The sequence below is a fragment of the Cynara cardunculus genome (assembly GCF_001531365.2).
Source record: "Cynara cardunculus var. scolymus isolate 2C chromosome LG 13, CcrdV1, whole genome shotgun sequence".
Lineage (NCBI taxonomy): Eukaryota > Viridiplantae > Streptophyta > Magnoliopsida > Asterales > Asteraceae > Cynara > Cynara cardunculus.
Genome location: NC_037540.1, coordinates 6885344 through 6910608, shown reverse-complemented (window position 1 = coordinate 6910608; position 25265 = coordinate 6885344). Strand labels below are relative to the sequence as shown.

The 25265-nt window shown below is 35.4% G+C and overlaps 2 protein-coding genes across 5 annotated transcripts; one reads left to right on the top strand and one right to left on the bottom strand.

The window, feature by feature from the left end:
- Window positions 1-4778: 4778 nt before the first annotated feature.
- Window positions 4779-14081, top strand: LOC112524501 (protein PAT1 homolog 1-like). Its single transcript, XM_025134346.1, has 5 exons — window positions 4779-5079; window positions 5572-5717; window positions 6960-7016; window positions 10996-11071; window positions 11749-14081. Exons 1-5 carry the CDS (start codon window positions 5025-5027, stop codon window positions 13779-13781), a joined length of 2367 nt encoding a protein of 788 aa, XP_024990114.1. The 5' UTR covers window positions 4779-5024; the 3' UTR covers window positions 13782-14081.
- An 825-nt stretch (window positions 14082-14906) lies between these two features.
- LOC112525210 (protein FAR-RED ELONGATED HYPOCOTYL 3-like) lies at window positions 14907-24724 on the bottom strand. Of its 4 annotated transcripts, none has more exons than XM_025135230.1 (9): window positions 24611-24724; window positions 23284-23736; window positions 20812-23029; window positions 20646-20702; window positions 15990-16058; window positions 15840-15908; window positions 15651-15719; window positions 15524-15571; window positions 14907-15424 (listed from the first exon to the last, which is right to left on the bottom strand). In XM_025135230.1, the coding sequence occupies exons 3-9, from the start codon at window positions 22984-22986 to the stop codon at window positions 15368-15370; spliced, it is 2544 nt and encodes an 847-aa protein (XP_024990998.1). In that variant the 5' UTR covers window positions 22987-23029; window positions 23284-23736; window positions 24611-24724; the 3' UTR covers window positions 14907-15367. The 4 variants fall into 4 exon arrangements, with proteins under 4 accessions (XP_024990998.1, XP_024990995.1, XP_024990996.1 ...); XM_025135227.1 differs by having other exon boundaries at window positions 23284-23373; XM_025135228.1 differs by lacking the exon at window positions 24611-24724 and adding an exon at window positions 24354-24601 and having other exon boundaries at window positions 23284-23373.
- Window positions 24725-25265: the final 541 nt, after the last annotated feature.

Sequence of the window (25265 nt, the reverse complement as noted above, 5' to 3'; positions counted from 1 at the left end):
ACGTCTTATAAATCATTTCTGTTGTGTTAAATTTGATCGGTATTTTAACTTCAAATAAACAAATTAAAAAGGGGAAATGACTGTTTATTGTAACTTGTGTAATGATGTTTAAATGAGAAAATTACAAGTTTAGTCCATGTAGTATTTCTCAATTTGCAGATCTAACCCAAATGTTTCATTTATTGCCATTTTAGTTCACATTCACCTTCCATGTTAACTTGTTAAAGTACACAACAATATACTAACATGATTTATTTTACAAACATAAATTTATTGAAACCCAACGATATAATGAAACCGAACGTATACAACAAAGTCTTTATATTGGTAAAAATGGAAATAGAGTAGATTGACTCGATATCGGTTATGTCAGATATAAACGACCATCAGCATGCAGACAAACTAAATAATTAGAAACACACACACACACATATAGGCGAATAATCGTGTTAGGATGAGAGTTAAGGTGATAAACGTAAGAAAAGATTTGGACCATTGATTACCTTTAATCTCAAACTCTTGATACGGGGATTGATCTGATGCATCCCATCTTAATGTGCATCCAAAAGGGAAGATCCCTTCTTATGCTTCTCATTGGAACCCAAGCATATGTGTGTGTGTGTGTATATATTTATATACACATACATGGTTGGGTTACAGTGAGAAGTTGGGTTAAGGTGAGATTTATTACGCTTCTCACTTTAACCCTGCTTCTCATCGGAACCCAACCATATGTGTGTGTGTATATATATATATATATATTGGTGCAAGTATATGGTTTAATTTTAAGTTGTATCGGAGTAATTGCAGTTGACAATCGCACATGTTTTGATGACCGACAAATAATTCAAATTGTTTTATGGGCCCATACGTTCAATTATGTGTTGGAAAACTGTTATCAATACATGTCAAAAAGTCTGGAAATAAATAAACCTTGAATCGTTGTCGAGATGTGTACCATTTCCAAACTCCAAGAATTTGTTTTGTTGGAAAGCATACCACAGATAAATCATAGAGGAATCAAAATTCGATCCAAAAGCTCGTGTTTATAAAAATTATTGACGATAAACATCTGTGACGAGAATTGCGAATCCAAATAACTCTTTTTATAGAACGTATATATTTAAAACATTCAACGAATTAACATTTTAGGTAGTAAAAATGTTTAATTATTTAAAATGTTGAATTTATTAATTTCAGAGTTATTTCTACTCAATTTCGTCGGTTTGTTTGGTTGACAAAATGGGGATAATAAATTCCGATGTTATTCATTCATATTTTTATTAAAAAAAAAACCAAAAATACCACGTAAATAATCATTTTTTTGATGAAACAATTGTTATTATTATCATTTTTAATGTATACAATAACACTATCGATAATATTATTAATAATATCATTAGTATTATTACTAGGTTTATCATTGTTACCATTTAAATAATAAATAATAATTTAAATAGTTTTATCATTACTTATAATTTATACTATATTATAAAACATTTGACAAAAACTCTTAAAAATCACTTTTTATGCGTAAAGTAGTACTGTTTATTAATGCATATTACTTAAAACTCAAGATTGCAAGTAGATTGTACGTAAGTACAACTTATTAAAGTTTCATATCTAAATTCGTGTAAATAACTGCATATAAACATAATCAAATGCAGGATAAACGTCTCATTTTAAATATAAAAAATATAAAATATAATTAAGATAATCATTGAATTCTAACAGAATACTTAATTATTATATTTATAAAATTTATAATATTAAACCAAAATAAATTACTTCATTATTGAACATAAATTAAATTATAATAAAAAAATTAAAGAAATTACATAAAAAAATGAAAATTTTTAAATAGTTGATTTGATATTAAACATTGATATATTTTTTTTTTCAATTTTTTATGATATATTAAAAAAAACACATAAAATCGTATTATAACATCCACATAGACAAATAATAAAATAAAACATTAAAATCGAGATGTGTCTCGATGCATTGTGCGAATAGTTTTCTAGTCCATTTTTAAAGAGTCTTTATAAACGAACAAACAATCATAAATTTATCGTTATAGGTAGGGGTGTTCAAAAATCTGACCAACCAGATCAACCAAACCTCATTCAATGCGAAATAACCCAACCCGATGTCTAATCGAGTTGTAAATTTTTTAAAACTGTAGGTATTAAGTTGATATTGAATTACTGTTATTTGAACCCAACCCAACCCGATGCTCATTCAATGCGAAATAACCCAACCCGATGTCTAATTGAGTTGTAAATTTTTTAAAACTGTAGGTATTAAGTTGATATTGAATTATTTTTATTTTTTGGATTTAATATGATTGTTGAGTTTATATTAATATATACATCAGATAATTACATGTACGCTCTTCGTATGTGTATATATATACATACATTTTTAATATATTCTTCATCTATATATAACTCATTCATATATATGTTCAGTAACTGTGAACATGTATATGTAAATTAAGAAAATTAATTGAATATGATATATTTAAGAAATATGGATAAGCTATACTAAATGGATGGTGATAAAAAATAAATTATGAGTATAAAAATAACATATTAAAGGTTAGAATAATATTTTAATGTAACAAAGTATCAATCCAACCAACCCGACTAACCCAATCAACCCATAGGGTCTGGGTTGGTTTTTATTTTTCCTTCCAAACAGCAGGCATTGATTTGGATTGTTCAAATATTTTCAACCCGATCAACTCAACTCATTAATACCTCTAGTTATAAGGTAACGTTATAGTCTATCAATATTAGTTTTGCTACACATACTTGATGCATAGTAACGAAGAGATGTGCAAACCAACTCCATTATCAAATCTACAAATTCATTTCATGGGTAACCTGTCATTTGATTAATGGCTTTATGCTTTCTCGATACTTGTTTAATTCAAGATACGAGAATGCAAGATTATTGACCTCAAGCTCTCAAGTAAAACAACACATGGCAACCTCTGATTTACAATGAAAATACCCATAAAAATTCAATACCAGATATAAGTATTATCATAAACAACTGAAAACATTTAGGCATGTATATTGAAATGCAAAGGAATGGAACCAAGAGAAAAAAATGCAAGTAAGCTATTGATTCACATTTCTACATACTATGTCAAGAGAACATAAAGAAAAAATATAACCACATGAGTGGTGTCTGATTAGTTTAAGTTTGGCTCCAAAGATCAAAAATACCAGAAGGTCTCATGTTCAAATCCAAGGAGAAATAAAAATCCCTTTGTGGCCACGGAGGTTCAAAGACAGTGATTCCGGACTATCTGCAAAGCAAGTGGTCGTCTTGGAATTAGTCGGATCACATAGCGGGTTGGATATCCAGGTTAATTAAAAAAAATAAAAAAATGAATATATATAAAATTGCATCTAATTGAGGTGTTTTGAAGCAAAAGCTTTTGACTCATTTTTCTATGCATGTAGTTTACTCAATGTGAGACACATTTTTAGCAAAAAAAATTGTCAAGAGATGGTAACTTTAAGTTGCGTTTGGTTTGCACGAATGAAATGAATTTGGATTTCAAATTTATGTTTGGTTTGTTGGATTGTTCGGATTTAAAATATTAGGCCCTGTTTGGTTTGAAGGAATGGAATTGATTTGGAGGAATTTGTATTTCAAATCCGTACCAATCCCATGTTTGGTTTGTTGGATTGTCCGGATTTGAAATCCTAGCATTTAATTGAAATCCTTCAAACATAGAATTTTGAAATCCCTAGGAAGTGCTCGGGATTTGGTAGGATTGTATGCAATAAGATTTTAGAAAATGTTAAAAACATTTGTTTTGTAATAATTGATCAATAGAAATGTAACTTAATTATTTTTATAATTATTTATAACTTTTTCTATAAATTATTTATAAACAATGAAATCCAATTTCATTCTAAATTTTACAAACGAAACAACCAATGATTTCAAATCCATTCCAATCCAAATCCCTCCATAAAATCCAAATCATTCAAAAACAATCATGCAAACCAAACAGACCCTTAGAATTTATCTGAAATCCCTTAAAAATAGAATTTTTAAATCCTACGGGGGTGGTTGGGATTTCATTTCTATATAACAGTGTTTTAAAATATATTTAAAACACTTGTTTTCTAATAATTCATTAATAAGCGATATTTTAATTATTTTTATAAATTATTTATAAAAATAGAATTTCATTCCATTCCGAATCCATCACCCAAACACCCCAAAGATTCCGGATCCTTCCAAATCCAATTCCAAAATTTTCCATAAAATCCAAATATCTCAAAACCATTCCATCAAACCAAACGACTCCTTAGTACATTAGTGATACGTACTAAATTATTCATAAATGTACTTTCAGGCTTTAAAAGTGTTGCCTAAATAATTTATAAGACATTATAGATTTAAATTTCAATTCAGAAGTTATATTATGCGAACCAAACAAAAAACTCAAGATAGAAGATGAAGATAAGGAAGTTTGGACCAAAACTACAAAAAATAAAAATACTTGTATTGAAAATAGAAAAAATAAAAATACATGGACTAACAATACAAATAAAATAAAATATTGGACTAGAAATACAAAAAGTAAAAAAGTTTTGGACTAAAAATACAAAATATAAAAAGTTTGGACTAAATTTACAGCTGAAACAATATTACAAGGACTAAATATGTAATTTACTTAATCTAGAATCCATTTTTGTGGGTTACCGAATGATTGCTTTAAGACCTTGATTCCACTGTAACAAATGCAGTCAAAAACACACTTTATTGAGGCGCAAGGTGTGGTGTGGTAGAAGAACGTCAACTCCAGACGCAATTTCATTCAATAAACAACAATCGACATGGCGCTCTAATACGCGGTGGGATTCCTACTTTCACTTATTCAATTCAATCCATTACGCAACACCACCGAAGAAAGGAAGTCGCAATAAGGACACCCCTTTCTCCTTCCAAACCCTAATATTCGCCGTTACGAGTTTGGAGACCTTATTGTGGTCATGGAGAGATCTGATAGCAAAGACTTGAGTAGCATCAATACGCGTTCTTTCTCAGGTGAGCTGATTCTTTTTTGTATTAATAACAGTGTTGTGTGTTTTGTTGTTTGTGGGTCGGTTGTTGCTGTTTATCGTGTTTGATTTTTAGGGTGTTTGTTTAAATAATAATTATGATTTGAGGTGAATTCGTTTTGAAATTTATGTGGTGGAGGTGATATCTCAGATGTAGTCATCTGTTGGTTTGAATGATTTATTAGTACCTTACAGAAGTCTACATTTGACGATTGGATGTCGAATTTGTTATCCTTTACCTTCAAAATTGATAAGAAACTGTGTTGGTCGAGGAAGAAAAACTATGGAATGTATCGCCCTTTACCTTCAAAATTGATAAATTAGCAGTGATCTTATGCACCCTGTTTGTATGCGCGTGTGTGATCTTGCTCTCAGGAGCTTGCTTTATAACGTGCAAGAGTTATTGCTCTTCATTCTCTATTTTGTTCTTTCAAATTTTTGCTTTCCGTGCCTGATTCGTTTCTAAATTGTTGGGCAGATGGCAAACTCTTTGATGCTTCACAATATGCTTTTTTTGGTCGACATTCTATGGACAAGGCTGAGTTTGGGTGTTTAGAAGAAGATGATGATAATCCTTCAACTGGAATTGCTGATGATGAGTACCATTTGTTTGACCGAGAAGAGGTAAAATTCCAGAGGAGGAGAAAACTTGCTAATTTTTATGGTGCTTGTTAGTTGTTAGTCATAAATTGTGATTTTTTTTTCACTGCTAAAATCTTTTGAAACTTTATCCCGTTCATTTTACAACTCCGGAGTAGTTTGTAAATGAGTTGAACAACGAGGTTAGTGAGTTAGGCTTGTTTGATTAATACTATAGCTTGGACGTGGCTTTAGCTTTCACTGATTCTTTTAGTTACTATACTCATATTTTGTTCTGAAAAAGTTTCAATACTCAAATTTTGTTTGCTTGGCATGAGTTGTATTCTGAATGCTAGTCGAATTTATATTTGAGCTTAAATTCAAAACTAAATCATAGATTTCTAAGTGCATATTTTAATTTTCGTAATGTGTTCATGTTTTTCTTCTGAAAATGAACTGTGATGTTAATGGAAAAGGAATACGTTTTCTTGGAGATTTTGAAAATGTTGAACTTATTTAGTTTATAATTGGTAGTTGTTGGTAATAATGAACGATAAATGTTCAATAACCTTAATATCAGAATATGTTTTCTGTTTGGTAATAGTGAAAATGTGAAACATAAATATTTAATATTATTATCACACTATAATTTGATAACAATAACAACACAAAGCTAACTGCCTAACCAACATGTGGTATTATGATATTGATATCATAAATTTCAAATGTTGGTATATATTATGGCATTACGAGGATAATACTTATTTGCAATTGTTATGTCAACATAAAATAATCGTGCACAAATAATTTTTAATATTCACATATGGTAAATTAGAATATGATACATACCCCATGGAGGAAACGATTTAACAGAGTCGGGTCAAATAGAATAAAAGACAAAAACAAATCCTAAATATTTGTACAAATTAAAACCCAAGTAGAATTTCAAAAAATTAGAATAAACAATAACATAAAAATATAAAGCAACAAAATAAAAGAAGACCAAAACAAAAGAACAATAAAGTTGGAAAAAATGAAAAGAGATGTAAGGTGTTCAGGATAAAGTGTGCTAAAGGAAAAAAACTATATGATTGTTGGTTTGAAATATAATTGCTTGGGATGTCATATTGAGCATAAAAAATGATTGTTGTTTTACTTGTTCATCAATGTTTTGGACGTCTAGAAGTATTTATGATAGCTTTTTGTCAACTTCATTAATGCAGATTCGAAGACTTATATGAGGACATAATATCTCATTGTTCTAAATTTTATTTCTATTGCTGACAGGAACCAGGTGCAGGATCCCAATCAGAGTTAGATGATCTGTCAACTATATTTTCAAAGGTCAGCTTCCTTCTACATGCAAAATTTGTTTGCAGTAATTCTTAGGTTGTGGTTTGGTTCTTACATTTTGACTTAGGTTAAATACGATATGAACCCTAGAGGTTTCATTCTAGCTTCTTAGTGTGTGTGTCTGTGTGTGTTGAGCTGATCAAATTAGATAAAAGTAGAGTCCCCTTTTATTTCAATATTAATGCAACAGGATTGCATATATCAGAAAGTATCAGTAGCATGGTTACTGCCCTTGGTTGGTCGAAGGCTTGTAGCATCATGTCACAGTACTTATTCTTTTTTTGGAAGGGTATCCCGGGGTATGCCCATACTAATCCCGGCAAATTGCGACTGTACGACATCAGTCCTGATAAACTCAGTGGCCACACACCTGGAATTGAACCCAGGGCTGATGGGATATTCCACCACATCCCCCTGGGCCTTATTAATCAATAAAAAATGATTTTGACCCTTTTAAGGAAAAAGTTCAAATAAAATACTACCGATGTTATCGTTGGTTCATTTTAAATGTCAAGAAGTCATAGCGTGCAAACATAAAATAAAATATTTGAGGACAAGGATGTAAGAATTTTTTTTTCTTCTTAAAACCATGCCGTAGAGGAAAGGTGTGCGTACATCCTACCCCATACCTTATTTTTGAGTGGGATATAATACCAGGTATGTTTGGTTTGGTTTGATCCTCAAAGTAAGAAATTGTTTTTTCTTAAAGCCATGGTATCTAACACGTTTGGCCAAATTGTCGCTTCATGCAAAGTGCCCCCACCATGGGCAAAATTTAGGCTGTCTGGCCAATGGGATGGCTCTCAAAAGAACAAATAGCACTTAGTGTGAATCTAACCTGTGTCCTCATGCCACAGTGGACATAAGGCCCATGCGGATTCACCACTAGGATAGCCACTTCAGGCTAAAAGAAGAAAATCTATTGAAATGCTATAACTATAAGCAATCTAGTTACTGGATTACTTCTATCCAGAACTAGCTCTAATTCAGGGACACCCATCTAATGTGCATGCATTCTCATGAAAAATATTATTGTCAATTCAATATGCAACTATACAAGTAGTGAAGTCAGCCCCCGCCCTTTAGTAGATTTTGGCATATTCTTGTCAAGTGGCCTTTAGCTTAGTAAAACAGGATACCTGGCTTTGTTGAACATGTTATTTTGGTGCCATAACAAACTTAGTCATGTAGATAGTGGTAAATAGCATGCGAGTAAATCTTCACATGATTCAGCTGAATTTCAGCATGCACATCTGACTCGTCTATGCAATGTGATTTTACAGATTTACAGGCTTGTTTTTTATATAATCATTAGGGTTGCTTAAGCTTCCACTTGGGGGTCAAACATCACTCATATTGGTGAAGGTTACTTAAGTACCCACTTAGGTGTTAGTGTCCCCACTGCTTTGATTAACAACTAATAGCTGAATAAAAGCTTGAAAAGATGAAGCTAGCATAATTTACCCTTTCCAGCTTGTGTTCATCAATCGAGTTTTCTCAACTTGGATGTGATTTTGTTAATCCAGAGAAACCACCTGGGAAATTTCTTTTTAATGCTTTAATTTTAAATATATCTTCGAGAATTAAACCCACACAGTGGGACACACAAGGTGTTTAAAAGATGTGTGGGCATTCTGCTTCCAAGAACTTGCCTATTAAGAAAGAACGATATGGACAGTATGAGACATAAAGACGATAAAAAAGCAAAAACAGATGTTTTTAACCATCTTAGCTTACCTATCAATTGGTTTTTGAATTTTGATGCACTGCTGTTTAGTGCTTGAACAACATTTGATGGCTCGACCTTCTCATTATATATACTTATCACGTCAGACATTTGTTTTGCCTTTTTTATCATTGGGATTGTTAACGAAAAGTATTTGAAGGCCTTTCACTTATATCTTTTTGCCCATTGCGCGTAAGTCAGCAACCATTTGTTTTCCTACTCGGCCTAATTTCATGACCTTTTTTGTATATTCAACTTGTTTCTTTAGCAACAAAACTCTTGCATGATTATATGACGACACATGGCTTCATTGTCGGAACATGCTAACCAATGACATCATAATCTCACAACTTTCCCAATTAACAACGTTAACATTGAAGTCCCACATCATGCATCCATGTTGCTATTGTGATACAAAATCCAATTCCTCATCTCCTTTGTTGCACATTCTTCCCGTTTGTCCACGTTTTGCCTTTGACCTTGCACAACTAGTTCTGGAGAGTCATGAACAAAACATATGGTCCATCGTCTTTGGTTGCTTGGGCTTCTTGGAAGAGCTAGACAACCAAACCTGGAACTTCAAGACACAGCGAGGTGCAAGCTTAGGATCTTCATCGGCTAAGGCACAAGTCTTTTTGCATGAGGTGCAACAGCTTTATCAATATAAAGGAAAATACTTAAAAAGCCCTCAATCTCTTATCCCTCTTCGTAATAGCAATCGTAAGGACTTTTATCAATCCATGACTTGAAGATTAATCGGGATGGCTAGATAGTAGATACCAACTTAAAAATTATTAGAAGATAAGGCGTGAAGAAAGTTTGTTGAGAGCTCACATGCAGAATGGGTGTAAAGAAGTGATTCATTGAGATAAACACTAGTTGTATTCTTCTTTGTCATGTCGGCATGAATTTTACAAGACAAAGTAAGGAATCAGGCTGATCGCCTCTTTGTTCCTCATCATTTTCTTTGTGATTAACATTATTTAAACCATACTAATAGGGTCCTTATATGCTTCCAATTCCTCAAAGTGATATACTGATCCTTTCAGGATTAGGTTAAGCCATGCTTAAGCTTTAAAACTTCAAGTCTCTTGGTAACTATACATCCCACCTGAACTACTAATTGCATTCTTTGTTGTTATTTTGTTGGCATGCGTTTTACAAAACTAAGGAAGGAATCAACCTAACCGCATCTCTTTTCATCATCTTCTTTTTCCTGATTAACATCCTTCTAATCATACTAATACGGTCCGTATTTGTTTCCAATTCCTCTAAGTGATTAGCTGGTCCTTTTTCTGATTAGGTTAAGTCATGCTTGATTTAGAGCTTCAACTATACATCCCACCTGAACCTTTGACTTCATTAAGTGTGTGATAGCATCATTGTTAGTGTTGTCAAAATCAATCAAAACCTAACAAGCTTATCATCATTTTAGAATGCTCCTCTGCTTCTATTTTTGTATTTTTTTCTCATTCGAATAGGAGGTCTTGGAGCAAATGTTGGAATAGGTTGCCTGCATGAAAAATTAGGGTGATTTCTCTACCCAGATTAAAAATATTTTGAAATATTAGACCTATGATCATGTGCGTCTTATTTCTCTAATCTGAAAAGGTGGATGTCCACGTGACAAGCGCACTTGGTTGAGATGGATTTTGCAACTTTATTGGACACCTGTTTGACTTTTCACAGTGGTTCTTAACTTGGTCGACTTCTTTGAGAGTCTTTCCTCTCGTGGATCACCTCGCCGTGGGTGCTTGGTTTGCGTTTGTTTTGCTAAGGATTTAATGGAACATCCCTCCTCCCCCCTTTTGTTGCATGAACGAACAAATGCTAGCTGTGCCTGGAGGTAACAATCTGACAGTTTCAACCATGATTGACCTTCTAGTGAAGCTAAGCAGATAGCACCATAAAGAAATTGATATTTAGCGCTGACTATTTCATTGTCATCCATTTATAATGCCATCTGATGACGTGCCCATATCAGCTTTATAAAGTGTGACTGTATGGGAAAGACTGATTTTTGGGCTTGTTTTTAGAAGTCAGGTGTGATGATGCGTAGGGCTTATTTTAAATTTTTGCTCCAGATAGAATAGTTGTGATTTCATCCATAGAGCCGAGATACTGTCAAGCCAACAATGTCTCTTTGTTATCTCTTATGACCATTGTTTCATTTGTCTCTTTGTAAAGATTGCTGTAGTCTGAGCAAAATAAACTAATTGTGTGTTGTACTATTGTTTTTTACAGATAAACAGATCTGTTAGTGGACCTAGGCATCCTGGAGTTATTGGTGATCGAGGATCGGGATCTATTTCAAGAGAAAGTGAGTACATATCTAACCAAATTTTCATCATCTCATTATAGGTGTTTGAGAAATACTTGTGTGGAGTCTAATATACTGTTTAGGGCATTCAGACGCTTTTTACTGTTGAATAATAAGGTCTTCGATTTTTATTCTCAGAACAACATTTCTATGAATTTTGCATTCTGTTGTGCATATATGGCAATCAGTCATTTTTGTTCTTGTTAAAGTCGTATAAAAACATGAAAGTCATTAAAAAGTGAAGATATAAGAGTGCTGTTAACGTTTCTTTTATGTCCTTGTCCGTAGAAGTTCCCTATGTGGCATGACATTGAATCCTTTACATCCTTGCATTAAATGTGAGTAATTGATTGTTGAAGTAATTCTTGTTCAAAGTTCGAGTCCACTTCCTAAGGAAGATGAAATTTTTGGGCAGTTTCTCTTATCTGCTTTAAACCTATTCAAACAAAAACATAACAGAGTTGATTTGGAATCTGAAGGAAGATACTTTCGGAATTCGGACCAACATATTTATTTGAATCTTGAATGTAAATATTACATTACGGTTTCCTTTAGGTTCTTTAAAGCAGAGCATATAGGGCAATACTTACGAGAATGTGTTGTTTAATTTGTTTTACGTATGTGTCCTTGTTTTTAAGGTACACATTGACTATAGTTCATTAACAAACTATTTGCAGGTTCATCTGCATCTGACTGGGTACAGGATAGAGATCTACCGGAGTGGTTAGATCAACATATCTCCGACACCGAAAGCTGTCAGGGAAGCAGGAGATGGTCTTCACAGTCTCATCTCACTGATTCTAAGCCATTGTACAGAGCGTCATCATACCCTCAGGAGCAGCACCAGTTCTTCGCTGAACCTGTACTGGTACCAAGCTCGTCTCTGCCTTCGTTTTCTCCTGGTGGCGGCCATAATAATCTACCCTCACCACGGCAACGTTCACATCTCAATCTTTCATCTGGCATTGGTAGTCCCCAGATGCCCTTTTCAGAGCCAAACCTCTCACCTTTATCAAATAGCTCCAATCTGCTTTTAGGTGGCATCCCTCATGGATCTCGTTATAGTGGAAACCGAACCCAAATAGTCCATCCTGGCTTAACCCAATACACTCAGCCACAAAACCAATGGGATAACCATACTTTACATGTGGATCACGCTGGGCTATTAACGAATAGTTTTCAACAGAAGTTGCTTCAAAATGGGTTCTTATCCCCGCATTTTATGTTGCCACATTCTCTACGACAGCCTTCGTTCAATCCTTTTGCACTCCAGCCATACTTATATGATACCCTCCCTTCTCATCCACTACATTTAAGTAAATATGGAGTTGCTGATGTTAGAGATCAGAGATCGTCACAAAAGAGTAAACATAGTGCACGTCTTTCCCGTCAGGGCTCTGATAGCAGCAATCAGAAGAGTGATAAATGCCGTATACAGTTCAGATCCAAATATATGACATCTGAAGAGATTGAGGGCATTCTTAATATGCCGCATGCTGCAACACATAGCAATGATCCATATATAAACGATTATTATCACCAAGCTCGTCTTGCCAAGAATTCTTCTGAGTCAAGGTCCAAAAACCGTTTCTGGCCCGCTCATCTGAGAGATTCTCCACTCCGGAATCGTAGCGGTTCTGATTCACAGCCCCATATTAACGTTGATTCTCATGGAAGGATTTCATTCTCTCTCATTCGTAGGCCTGAACCCCTTCTTGAAGTTGATCCTCCATCTGGTTCTGGTGATGGTGGTTCTGAACAGAAAAGATCTGAGAAACCCTTGGAACAAGAGCCAATGCTTGCCGCTAGAATCATGATCGAGGATGGCCTTTGCCTACTTCTTGATGTGGATGACATAGATCGCCTCCTGAAATCTACGCTGCCGCAAGATGGTGGTTCTCAGATGAGGCAGAGGCGGCAGATTCTCTTAGAAGGCTTGGCAGCATCACTTCAGCTTGTTGATCCACTTGGAGTAAGTTCCAACACCTCCGCTGGATTGGCTCCTAAAGACGATATCGTGTTCTTACGAGTAGCATCTCTCCCCAAGGGTCGTAAACTCATGTCTAGATATCTTCAACTTCTCTCCCCAAGCAGCGAGCTTGCACGAATCGTATGCATGACCATTTTCCGTCACTTGAGATTTTTATTTGGCGGCCTTCCTTCCGAACCCGGAGCGTCTGAGACCATTACTACGCTAGCGAAGATAGTCTCGTTATGCATCAGTGCAATGGATCTCAATTCCCTGAGTGCTTGTCTTGCAGCCGTGGTTTGTTCTCCAGAACAACCACCACTTCGTCCTCTCGGAAGTCCGGCTGGCGATGGTGCTTCCGTCATCCTAAAATCTGTTCTCGAAAGAGCTACGCAGCTGTTAACCGGTGTTAACTCCAGTTTGCAAAATCCAACACTTTGGCAGGCTTCATTTGATGCGTTTTTCGGCCTTTTAACCAAGTACTGTTTAAGCAAGTACGATAGTCTGGTGCAAGCTATGTATGCACAGATTCCGCCAAGCACAGAGATCGTCTTTTCTGAAGCTGCAAAGGCTATTAGTAGAGAAATGCCGGTGGAACTTCTTCGTGCTAGTCTACCCCATACAGATGATAATCAGAGGAAGATGTTAGTCGACTTCTCTCAGAGGTCGATGCATGTTGCTGGATTCAGTGGTCATAAGGGAAGCGGTGGTCAGGTGACTCCTGAATCAGTAAGAGGGTGACGGAGAATGGTGTTGTGCTAATTATGGCAAAATCAATCAGCGCACAGATGGCCTTTTTTAAAGTGTCTGCTATATGTACAGAAATCGGAGTCAAGGCCATGCATATGCCGTGCTTCATCTATATGTGAAAGACGGTGGTTTATGGTGATGGTTGAATCTCAATTGCATCGTCATCCGCCATTGAAGGGTGGTTTACGGCGGCGGAAGATTTGTGATGGATGGTTATGAACCTTAGAAATTATAAAGACTGTGTGTACTTGTTTCCCATGTTTGGGTTATGGTTGGTTTGGATATTTGGTGTATTGTGGGTTGGGAAGGGGGGTTGGAAGGTGTAAGTCTTTCAAATAAGCTTTTATTTCTCTGCATGCATGTACAGGTTCTGCAAGTCTGTATGATCTTAGTTTAACCTCATTGCTGCTGTTTTGGGTTCAAGTTCTTTGGAAACTGTGCTGCCCAATTTACAAATAACTTCAAAAAGGGACGCTACAAAATCAAAAAACATCTTCATTTACTTGTATGTATATGTGTATACTGTCTAGATGAATGGTTATCCCTCCATTTTTCATTTATTTGTGGTTTTCTCCTGAATGTTAACATGTTAACATATGGGGTTGTTTGTTTACCTCTTAATAGTTTCATTAAGAGACGGTCTCTGAACCCTTAAGGGATGAATCTTGTTTGGCAAAAAAAAAGTCTTGTCCTCTTAATGATTTTGTATCTTGGGCCTTCTTTAACCATTCAGCATCTTAATTCTACTCTTAACAATTAACAAACAATTACATTTTATTTACATTATATTATAAGAGTCTCTTAATTATTCTGACTGCTTAATCATTTTGTATTAAACCATTCAATAACAGTCAAACAAACCCATTACTAGAACCAGGATTGGTCTAAGGATGGATTGGTTTAAGGATTTATTATAACCCCTGGTCTTTATCAAATTTTTTTAATGACAGGTCCATGGAACCATCGTCGGTCCAGTAAAGTTATCCAGTTATGACCAATTATTTTTTAAATCAACGCCATGTGGTGCTCGCTGATTGGCCAATAGACCAGTCCTATAAGAATCCTTAATAAGTTCACTTCATATGCAACTTGAAAAGAGTCGAAGAATGAAATATACATAAAAACAGTGGTTTTTAGAACCACTTTTTTGAAGATCTGATTAGAATTCGGGAGGGGTAAGATATACGCAAAGTACAAGTTTCGAGGAACATACACATCTTGAATTATTTCAATACACAACACCTTTTTACAACAGGATACACATGTTTACTACATATACTGATCCTAACTTGTGATTTCAACTGAACCTTGCCGTTGATACAAATGATACAACAAATTTCGCAAAATAACAGCTCCTACCCGGTCTCCATAACACATGTAAGATGAAGTCGTGTAAAGTCTCTACCTTTCAAGCTTTCCGCAGTGATTCTTTTGGTCCACAGGGCAAAATGGTAAATTCCCATGTACCCCGTCAAACCGCAAAAGTATTATCTCCTTGTCAAATGAACAAGTTTACCGGTTGCTCGTGGTTGCGCTATTCAGATAAAACGGTTGGAGAAGATCAGAAGACAATAAGTTCATGCATGTCTTGATCCATCGTCATGCAATTGGGTGGTCCGCACATTGGGTTCCTCCTAACAAAGGGAAAAGAATCGGAAGTTATTTGTTTTGTGTACTTGATGATGGCATATAACTGAACGATTAATGCCACAAAAATGGTCTGAGACACTAACCCGAATGCCATATGTGAAACCTGGTGTTCGAAAGAAGTCCATCTGTCCCTGCAAGGAAGAACTCTGGACTGCTCTTTATATAGATCAGGATTTGTCTCAAATAATCACATGAGAATGAATAACGTACCAGGCCATGAAGGGTCGGCTGAGCGCCATAATAGCTCTCATGATTTGGTGCTATTGAATTCAACTGTCCCTATAGAAAACAAAACTTATATTTTAATGAGCTATTGGCGAATTCGACTGAAATATGATATAGAAAAATTAAATAAAATATCGAAGCTAAATAATAATTATGATATGAAATGGTGTGTACCAGCCCCTGAATAGCTTGTTGATTTCCATAATAATTTTCTCTTGACGGTGCCATCAAGTTAAGCTGAACCTGAATAAACCACCGAAAAATATCTAACTACAAAATCAAAAGATTTTATGAATATGGCTCGTTTTTTAAATGAATCCTTACCATTCCTTGCATACTTTGTTGCGGGCCAAAATAACCATCTAGAGTTACTGAACGTGAACTTAACTTGTCCTGTAAAAGTGAGGATAGAGGATTAATTTACCCAGAAATAAAAATCTTAAAGATGTAAAAATGAGTTATGGAAGTGCGCTTTGAGAGTATTAATAGATAGAATGTATGTACTATCTCCATGCATCTTGTTTCGGTATTCTTCAAGCTAGTTGGCAGCAGAAAACTAATCCTGATTCTCTCTCTGTGTATATATAGATTGGGTTCATTCACATATCTACCATAATATATATATACACACACACACACACAAACACAGATAAAGATTGGGTTCATACACAGATACAGGTTGCCAACTATCTTATTAGTCGTATGCCCTCAACAATTTCGAAATGGCAGATTTCCGATCATGTTTCTTTTTCCCAATGCTTCTTTAGTTAATGTGAATCCCAAAACATTTAGTTGTACACCTTATGTACTTACGAAATTATCTGGTAATAGAAACAATAGCATCTTTGTTGGTTATTCCAAGTATATAGGCACTTTTAACTTGCTTCTTAAAAAACATATTGTTTTCAATGACGTCACCCTTCTTAGAGTAAAATTTCTACTACCCCTCAACTTTTTGCCCCCCCCCCCTGCCTCCTTCGCCGCAACACACCCTCAATCCACTTCCCTCCCACTTCAATCCTTTCCCCTTCCCATTCTCGACCACTCCCCTCCCCATCGATTTTACCGACAATCTGCAATTCTCATCCGCTAGATATTAGTATCTCTGCAAAAACCTAGCCTTCTGTCCTAACAAGGTTTTCTCAAGAGTGTTAAGGCGATAAATAAGATACTATATTTCTTCTAATATAATTGCTTTCTAAATGCCTAAGCATGGATTAGGCGGATGCTTAAGCAAACAGATTAAGTTGCTTTTAATATATAAAATACATTTAATTTAAAATAAATAACCATATGAAGGCAATATCGATACTATGTTGCTCTAAGACAAAATTGCTCCCTTAAATGACAAATTTCGTTGTTCCACTTTCAATACCGATTTCATGAGGGATGAATCTTCTGAACTGCTTGAGGGGGATGTCGATCCTGAATGGGATATTAGAGCTGCCTAGTAGATAGGTTCACTGATCGCTTATGCAAATATGAACCTGTCCCATGCCACGTTTTGTGAACAGCTATGGCCCTCATTGTTTGACTTCTATCGAATTAGGGCAGTAACCACGAAGTCCCACATATGCTTTTAGGCATATAACCATATGCATGATTGCTTTCAGTTAGGCTCAAAGTAATTGGTCAACAAAGATAGAAGCTGCGGCAGAAATATTTTTTATTTCGGTTGAACTACTTTTAATCAGGCTAACAGTTACGAGACTGGTTAATAAATTAACCTGGTCAATAAAATAAATCCGAAATAATCACCCTAACCATGCCAATCCTGCTTAACTCTAAGAGCATCTCCAGTGCAAGGTGTAGCTTCTTATAAGCAAAAAATGTAGCTTCTTACAAGAACCAACATTGTGGAGAATTCTTATAAGAACCTCACCCCCTTTTGAGTTCTTGTACAAGAACCTTGGTTCTTACCTTGAAGTTGGTGTGAAGCGACAATTTGCAAGTTCTTTTATATATTATTTATAAATATATTAATAATTATAGATGTTGAAAAAATACATGAGACCCACAAAAAGGTTCTTATAAGAACTACCATTGCAGACTTTTCTATAAGTTCTTAATTTGATGAGTTGGAAGTGATGTGGCAACAAAAAGTACAAAAGTAGGTTCTTATAAGAACCTCATGCTCTAACTTAACTTTTGAACTACTTACTAGTTACTTAATGAGAGTGCTTGACACCTAGGTGACCAATCAAGCAGCCCTAAACGACTTTTAGAACAGTTGGAATACAAAATGGTGAGACAATCTCACATACTACTAATCATGCAGCACACTTTGAGGAGTATTGAGCTCTAGAAACTTAAAACTTTATCTTCAAGTCTGTCTCCCACACCTTTATTCATATTGCCCAAATTAATGAAAGATTAACTTATGTTTGCAACCCATCCACGCACTTGATTGTTTCATGTAAAATGTCTCACATGCTCACTTTTCCTCTAGCCATTATGTTTCTATTTCAACTATTGATAGTTCATATCCTAGAACTAGCTTCACACATCGTGGATGGAAGTGGATTAAACATGAGAAAATCTCTTCACGTGGACAATGAGACATGAGAGCTTCTTGACTTTCCTGCTCAATTTTTTTTCTTGGTCATAAATGGTTAGAGGTCGTGAAAATAAATACTGATGGCATTGCATGTCTGAAGGCTCAGTGGCAACCAAGGGCCACATATGAACTTATAGAGAGAACTATGATGAAACTTTTAGTCTCATCGTGAAGTTCACTCGAGTTTGTCAGCCACACATCAATAATTAATGCTCAATAAAGTTCTTGCAGCGAACATTTATATGAAGCAACCTCAAAATGTAGTTCAGAGGAAGCATCTAAAGTATGCGATCATAGAAATCTTTACACGGCTTAAAGCGGTCCCCACAAGTTTGGTTAGTTCCTTTGTCTTGGGACATGGAAAATTTTGAGATGACATGAAGTTCTTATAATGGTTCTATCTTTCTTCAAGAAGAAATAGGAGAAGAGGATCAGTTCTGGTATTTAAGGTTGACAGCATCTTCGTTAAGGCAATTTTAAAAGCATTACAGCATTAAAACTTTCAGAGAAAAAAACCTAGGTGATTGCTTCTTTGGTATTGAGGTTATAAGTTGCAACAATGTTTTCCCCTTAATATTCAACGTGACTGATGTGGGGAGCCAAAGAAGAAGAATTGATAAGGGAATGAAATGTGACATCGGCAGAGGTAAGATATTTGTGTTTTGGCATAAAAGAACAAACACATCACTGAATGACGATCAAGTTTAATTCCACCAAGAAGAAGATTAGGGATATAACAGACGAATCCAGAGACTTTTAAGTAATATCATGATTCATGAACATGGATGTAGAAGAAAATACAAGGGAGAAGGGGTTTCTCCATCAAAGAAAGTAAAGCAAATATGATTTATGAGGTAAGTAGTTAAAAGTACATCCCTTAGAAACGATTAGGGGGGTGATGATGAATCATCATTTTACAAACCATTTTAGCAAAAAGAAACTGTATATCCAGCGATGCCAATGCCATTTTATTGTAGTGTGTAAGCACATGAGAACTCGTGCAGAATCCAAGTTATAGGTCAAAGTTTTGTTAAAACATCCATTGTATGCCCTTTACTATAAGCAGATGTAGTCATTTATTAGTTTAGGGTATGCAACAATGATTTTGAATGGTTGTTAGCATGGCAGGTATTGGCAACTTAAAAAACACATTTCCCTTTTATCCTAAATTAACTTACACGGTATCAAAGGGATGGTAGGTGTTGGTTTTTGGTATGTGGCAGCAATGCTGATTGACGGTTAGGGTGGCGGCTGATATCTCCTGTAAGATGGCATAGATCATATGAATGCTACATGATTTTGAGACTCGTGGATAAAACGATGATGTTTTACTACCCTTACAGCCAACAAACAAGTTTTCCATGGGATGACCAAACAATTGAGGCTGATTGTCATTTTGGGAGGAATCATTATGTGGATACTTCTACCACTCCATCTATTCTGCCTATTTATCATTTGTAAGAAGCACCATCTTGCATACATTTAAACGGAAATCGTATGAAACAACTAGTTGGGCATGATCAACATCTATGCTCCAACTTGAGATATGTTATAAGAGTCATAGTAGTTTACTCTTCACATTTATGTTATCTTCTTATGGTTATCCTTATCCTTATAACCACCCTTCTACCTATTTAAAGAATAATAAATAAAATTCTCTCTAAAGATGCATTATACTGCATGCTCTATAGCTTTTCTCTACTAAATACCCATATTAAAGGGTATAGCATAAGTGTGCCGAAGTGCATATGACTCGTAACACTCATTGCATCATTCTAACTCATTAAAGCATCTCCAACTGATTCTCAAAAAATAGAGAAAATGAAGGTTTTGTTCTCTATATTGCTCCAAGAGATTCTATATAATGTTCTCTAAAATAGAGAAAACATGAAAAAACTCCAAATTTAGAGAACTCTCTAAAACTTGATGTTGGGAGAGAGAAATTATTATTTTATTTAATCCCACCAATGAAATTGAATTATTATTATTTTATATAAAGTTAAAAAAAAGTATATTGGGGTGATAAATTAGAGAACATTATAATAATATAAATTATGTAAAAATCTCTAAATGGAGAATCTGTTGGAGTTGAATGTAATTTTTTTAGAGATTTTAACTTTTGGTTCTCTATTTTAGAAAAATTATAAAGAACCTGTTGGAGATGCTCTTACAGTTCACCGTCCTACAATAAAGAAGTAACCGATCACCAACCAACTCCATGTGGCATAGCTAACTAGCTCATAAATGATTAGTTACTACGGTTAGAATTAACAACACGGAATGCCCTTGAGGGGAGAGTGAGAAAACATTATTCCTTATTGTCTTTTCGATTTCGTTGGCATGCTACTAAATAATTTGTGATGCCAACAATAAACTTTTTTATGCATTAAGGAAGCAATGTAAAATTTAGATAAAAAGCAAACCAGTTGCTGCAAGCTGTCTTGGGCTCCAACGGTCATAATATCCTGCTCCGAATTCACCTACAATAAGAAGGATTCGTAATTAACACAAGATCAGGGGCTTCATTGGGTTCCTTACAGAAAATATTACAGGGATAGACAAAAGATATAATACACATATATATATAACCTTCCTTTTCTTCATAGGGTTCTTTTTTTTATTTGTGCGCATGTTTCTGCTTTGATTATCCTCTTCAATCCGTAGGACACCTGGAGCGGTTGATGTTCCGGCTTCTATAAGGTTCTTATTGGAGTTATTCAGACAGACACAATTTGCATAAACATCTTCAAGTGCACGAAGTGCCATATTGTAACTCTCTTGAGACAATGATCCTTCTTCACCCAATTTAATCGCTCTCTGACATAAATCATTGTATCTTTGAACCCTATACTGCACCTGCTCAGGACCTTCTGATATTAAACACCTGTTTTTCACATCTTTCGTCCACCGTTTTAGAATATACTGAGACGGAATGGCAGAAAGACCACAAATTTGAAGAACAATCATTGCATGTCTACAGAGAAACCCCTTGAATTCAAACAGACGACACATGCACGATACTTCAGTTGTTGACTCGTTATATGTAACATTAAAGTCCATACTCTTTTCAAAATCTGAAACTCTAAAAGTTATGATCATATCTTCTTGTGCCTCTTTTTTAGGCATACAAGCAACTGCACCCAAAACCTCAGATTGGAATTTCTTGAAAACTGCATGTGTGTATATACTTGACACATGCTTTTCGAAAGGCGATGGAGATCTTAGTGTTGGAGGCTTATTCCATGAATCAGAATCTCCTTTCGCTTCCTCTTCATACCTATCTTGGATGATAGTTTCATACTGTCTAACAAACTCTTGCATACTGGTCTTCCTATGCACATACTTGTCAAAGGAACAGTTCACACTTTCAGATCGCTGAAGAGTAGACATTCCAGCTAAAAGAACGTCCCTCATATAGATTGGAACCCATTGCTTACGGCTTTCATACAATGACTGCATCCAATCAAAATCTTTGAGTCCAAACCTATTCACCATTTTGAACCATCTCTTCTCAAATTCCTCATCTGTCCAAGACCTATATATGCACTTTTCAAACTTAGCCATAAAATTACCATGTTGCTTAATCACCTGATTAAGAGCTTCAGAAATCTTGCCCATTATATTCCACAAACAAAAACAATGCTTAGAAGATGGAAAGACCTGTGAAACCACAGATTCTAAGTACTGATCCTTATCAGTGATTACAACTTTTGGAACTCGTCCACCCATTGCAGTCAGCCATGTTTGCATAACCCAAGAATAAGTAGCCGTGGTCTCATCAGACAGTAAAGCGCATCCAAGCAGCATGAACTGATAGTGTTGGTTGACCCCAATGAAAAGCGCAAGGGGGATTCGATATTTGTTTTTAACATATGATGTATCAAATGAGACAACATCACAAAAATTGGTGTAGTCATGCCTGGTTTTGGCATCAACCCACAACATATTTTTCAGACGTTGATCTTCGCCTATATCTATTGCATAAAAGAAATTTGAATTAATGCTCTGCATCTGCATGAAAAATTTGCACAAAATGTTTGCCTCTCCTGCTTCTAGAGCCATATTACGGCCCTTCTCAAAGGGATTATTTGAATCATTCTTCAAGCCAACCACATTTTTGTACTCAGCAAATTGTCTTGCCATGGCAGCATACATCTTTCGAGTTTGTTCACTGACAGCTTGGGCAGGTAATAGTTCATGATTGTGCTCTTTCTCAAATCTATGGATAATCCATTTTCCATCAGGCCTTCTCTTTACATGCATGCTTGCTTTGCAATCTGTCTTAGAGCATGACCGTCTGCCAGATGCATTCTCAGGATCCTGATTGCTTCCTTGTCTACTACGTGGCCGATTAAATGATTTGTCATGCTCACGCTTGGTTCCATATCTGGAACAGGCAAATTTTGCATCGATGAACTCCCTTGACGTCTTCGAACGCCGGCTGTTCTGTATTGCAGTACTGAAACCCATAGACCTTGCATACTCTTGATAAAAAGAATATGCCTCCCCATGTGATTCAAATTCCATACCAGCTATTGGCTCAAGATTTATATCCTCTTTAAAGTCTACCATATCAACTGATGGAGAATTCACTCCCCCATCACTGTCAGGAGGCAACTTGTCTCGAATGCCAACCATATCCCGGCCCAAAACATCATCACTGTGCATTTTATGTTCACCATCCATCATATTGCTCATCTCTTTCGCCTCTTCTTTCTCTTCCTTTTCATTTTCTCCGGAAGGGAGCCTAAGATCAATATCCATGGCAAGAATTTAGGTATTTTCACTTAATTCTTTCAGTTGCTACCTACACGAGACAATGAATATTAGTTAAAAAAGCAATTGGAAACTTTTTCAAAATACTAGACTAATGCCACATAGTTGAGACTTCATTCTAAAAGCTTGTTGTTGGTTACCAAAGCTTTGGACTGCAAAAGTCAAATGTCAAAGAAAAAAAGTTGAAGAATGTTTATTCTTGCCCACCCCAAGCATAGTACTGAGTTAATAGAAGAAAAAAAAGTCACCCTGCTAAGGTGACCAACAATATTTAATGGTTTATACCATTTGCTATTCTCTCGCTGCTGACTTTAATTGAGTACAGACCCTTGTGAAATATGTGAACTTTAAACTGCCGAGACCGTATTGCAAAAGCTGCATGCTCCAAATGACGAAGTTAAATCATGAACACAAAGATTTCTCAATCATGATAACATTAAAGGTGAACCCAATAGAGATGACAAAAACCGAAAGCACTACTGCAAAAATGGCAAGCTTACTTGAGCAAATAAATACCCTCTTGCAAGAAAAAAAGTTGAATACACATACAAAAGGAAAGCTAAATACATGTTCCTCATCTTTTCATTCAAGGGGAAAAGGATGCCCATCAGTAGTCCAAGTACAAACAAGGACCTCACATGACTTTTACTAACATCACAATAATAAGATAATCTTCTGGCAACAGGCTGTACTTCATAGTGCTTAATGAATCATTCCATTAGATATGATGTTGAGAACCTTTCCTCAAAAAAGAAAGACATCATGAAAGGTAAGATGATTATTTCTAGAGTTCTGAAATACTCGATCTAGAAATAAATATGGAAGCTTATTCCAATATAATAGTATGCAACGTAACGAATCAATCAACTCGATAAGATTTCAAGAAGACAAATGAATGAGAATCAGGGAACCTAAGCAACACGAACTACCCGTTGCAGAAAATAAAACCTGGAAGAGGGAGGGCAACATCACTCCTTGTAACATACGTATAAACTGATGCAGAAACATAAAATGACAGCCTATGAAAATCATCACAATAATACCAAGTATTTGTCATGTCCCAAAACTAGAGTATGTATTACCATTTAACACCTAGAGTCTGTTGACCATCTAAAGTGATCTCTAGTTCATGGAAATACCGGGGTATAACGCTACCAAAAAACATCAGAATTTTGGGCAAACTAGCCAGAGCATGCAAGTCCTGAAAGATATCCTCTTTGAAGTGTGAGCCAGTCTTAGGTACAGACAGAATTACAATCTTGATCGTCTTATAAGTAAATTGGCATTTATACTGGAAAATCCCACATGAGATTGGTAAGAACCCATGGCAATAGAATTAAATCCAATCAACATACCGACAACCATGTCGAACAATCAAATAAGATAGAAGTACAAGAATGGTTAATTCTTGCCCTGTGGCACCCATTACAGCCAAGTCTTGAGGGAATCCTCTTGTTCTATGTACACTCCAGATGAACCCAGTTCATATTCGATAAATTGTGATACGTGGAAGTAGAATCAACAGGAGAAACCTCAAGATACATGGCTTTGTGTCGTGGGTAGTGATAAAAGAAGAAGATGAGAGCACAGAGGGAGGGACGTATACGTGTACCTCGTGGACGTAATGAGAATCGATGGTGGTGCTAAATTCCCTTACGATCTACTGGAAAATCCACGCGAGGGGGTGGAGCGAGTGGATGGACGAACTTTTTGCTCCCAAATTCGATTGCTTGATTAGGGTTTGTCCAAACCTTCACTCGCAAATCTTCTTTCTCCTCTTTGTCTCTCTACCTTGCTCATCTGGCGCGTGCGTGACCCACCGACTAAGACCCATGGGCTTTCCCCACCCGACCAATTTTATATGTTTATAATTTATCATATTTTTAATTACATATTTAAATAATCTATACTATCTTATAAAGCATTTGGCTAAAACTCTTAAAAACTCTTAACCCCGTTCATTCCTAAACGATTTCATCTCATATCTGAATTCGTGTAACTAACTGCTGATAAACACAATCAAATATAAGATAAACATCTTATTTTAAATCTAAAAAATCTAAAATATAATTAGTATAACCATAAAATTTTAACAAAATATTTAATTATTATTTTTATAAAATTTATAATATTAAACCAAAAATAAATTGTTTTATTATTAAACTTAAATTAACTTATATATAAAAATATACTAGAAGCGTACTTGCACAATGCAGCGAGATATATCGTGATTTTAATATTTTATTTTATTCTTTATCTCAGTCGAT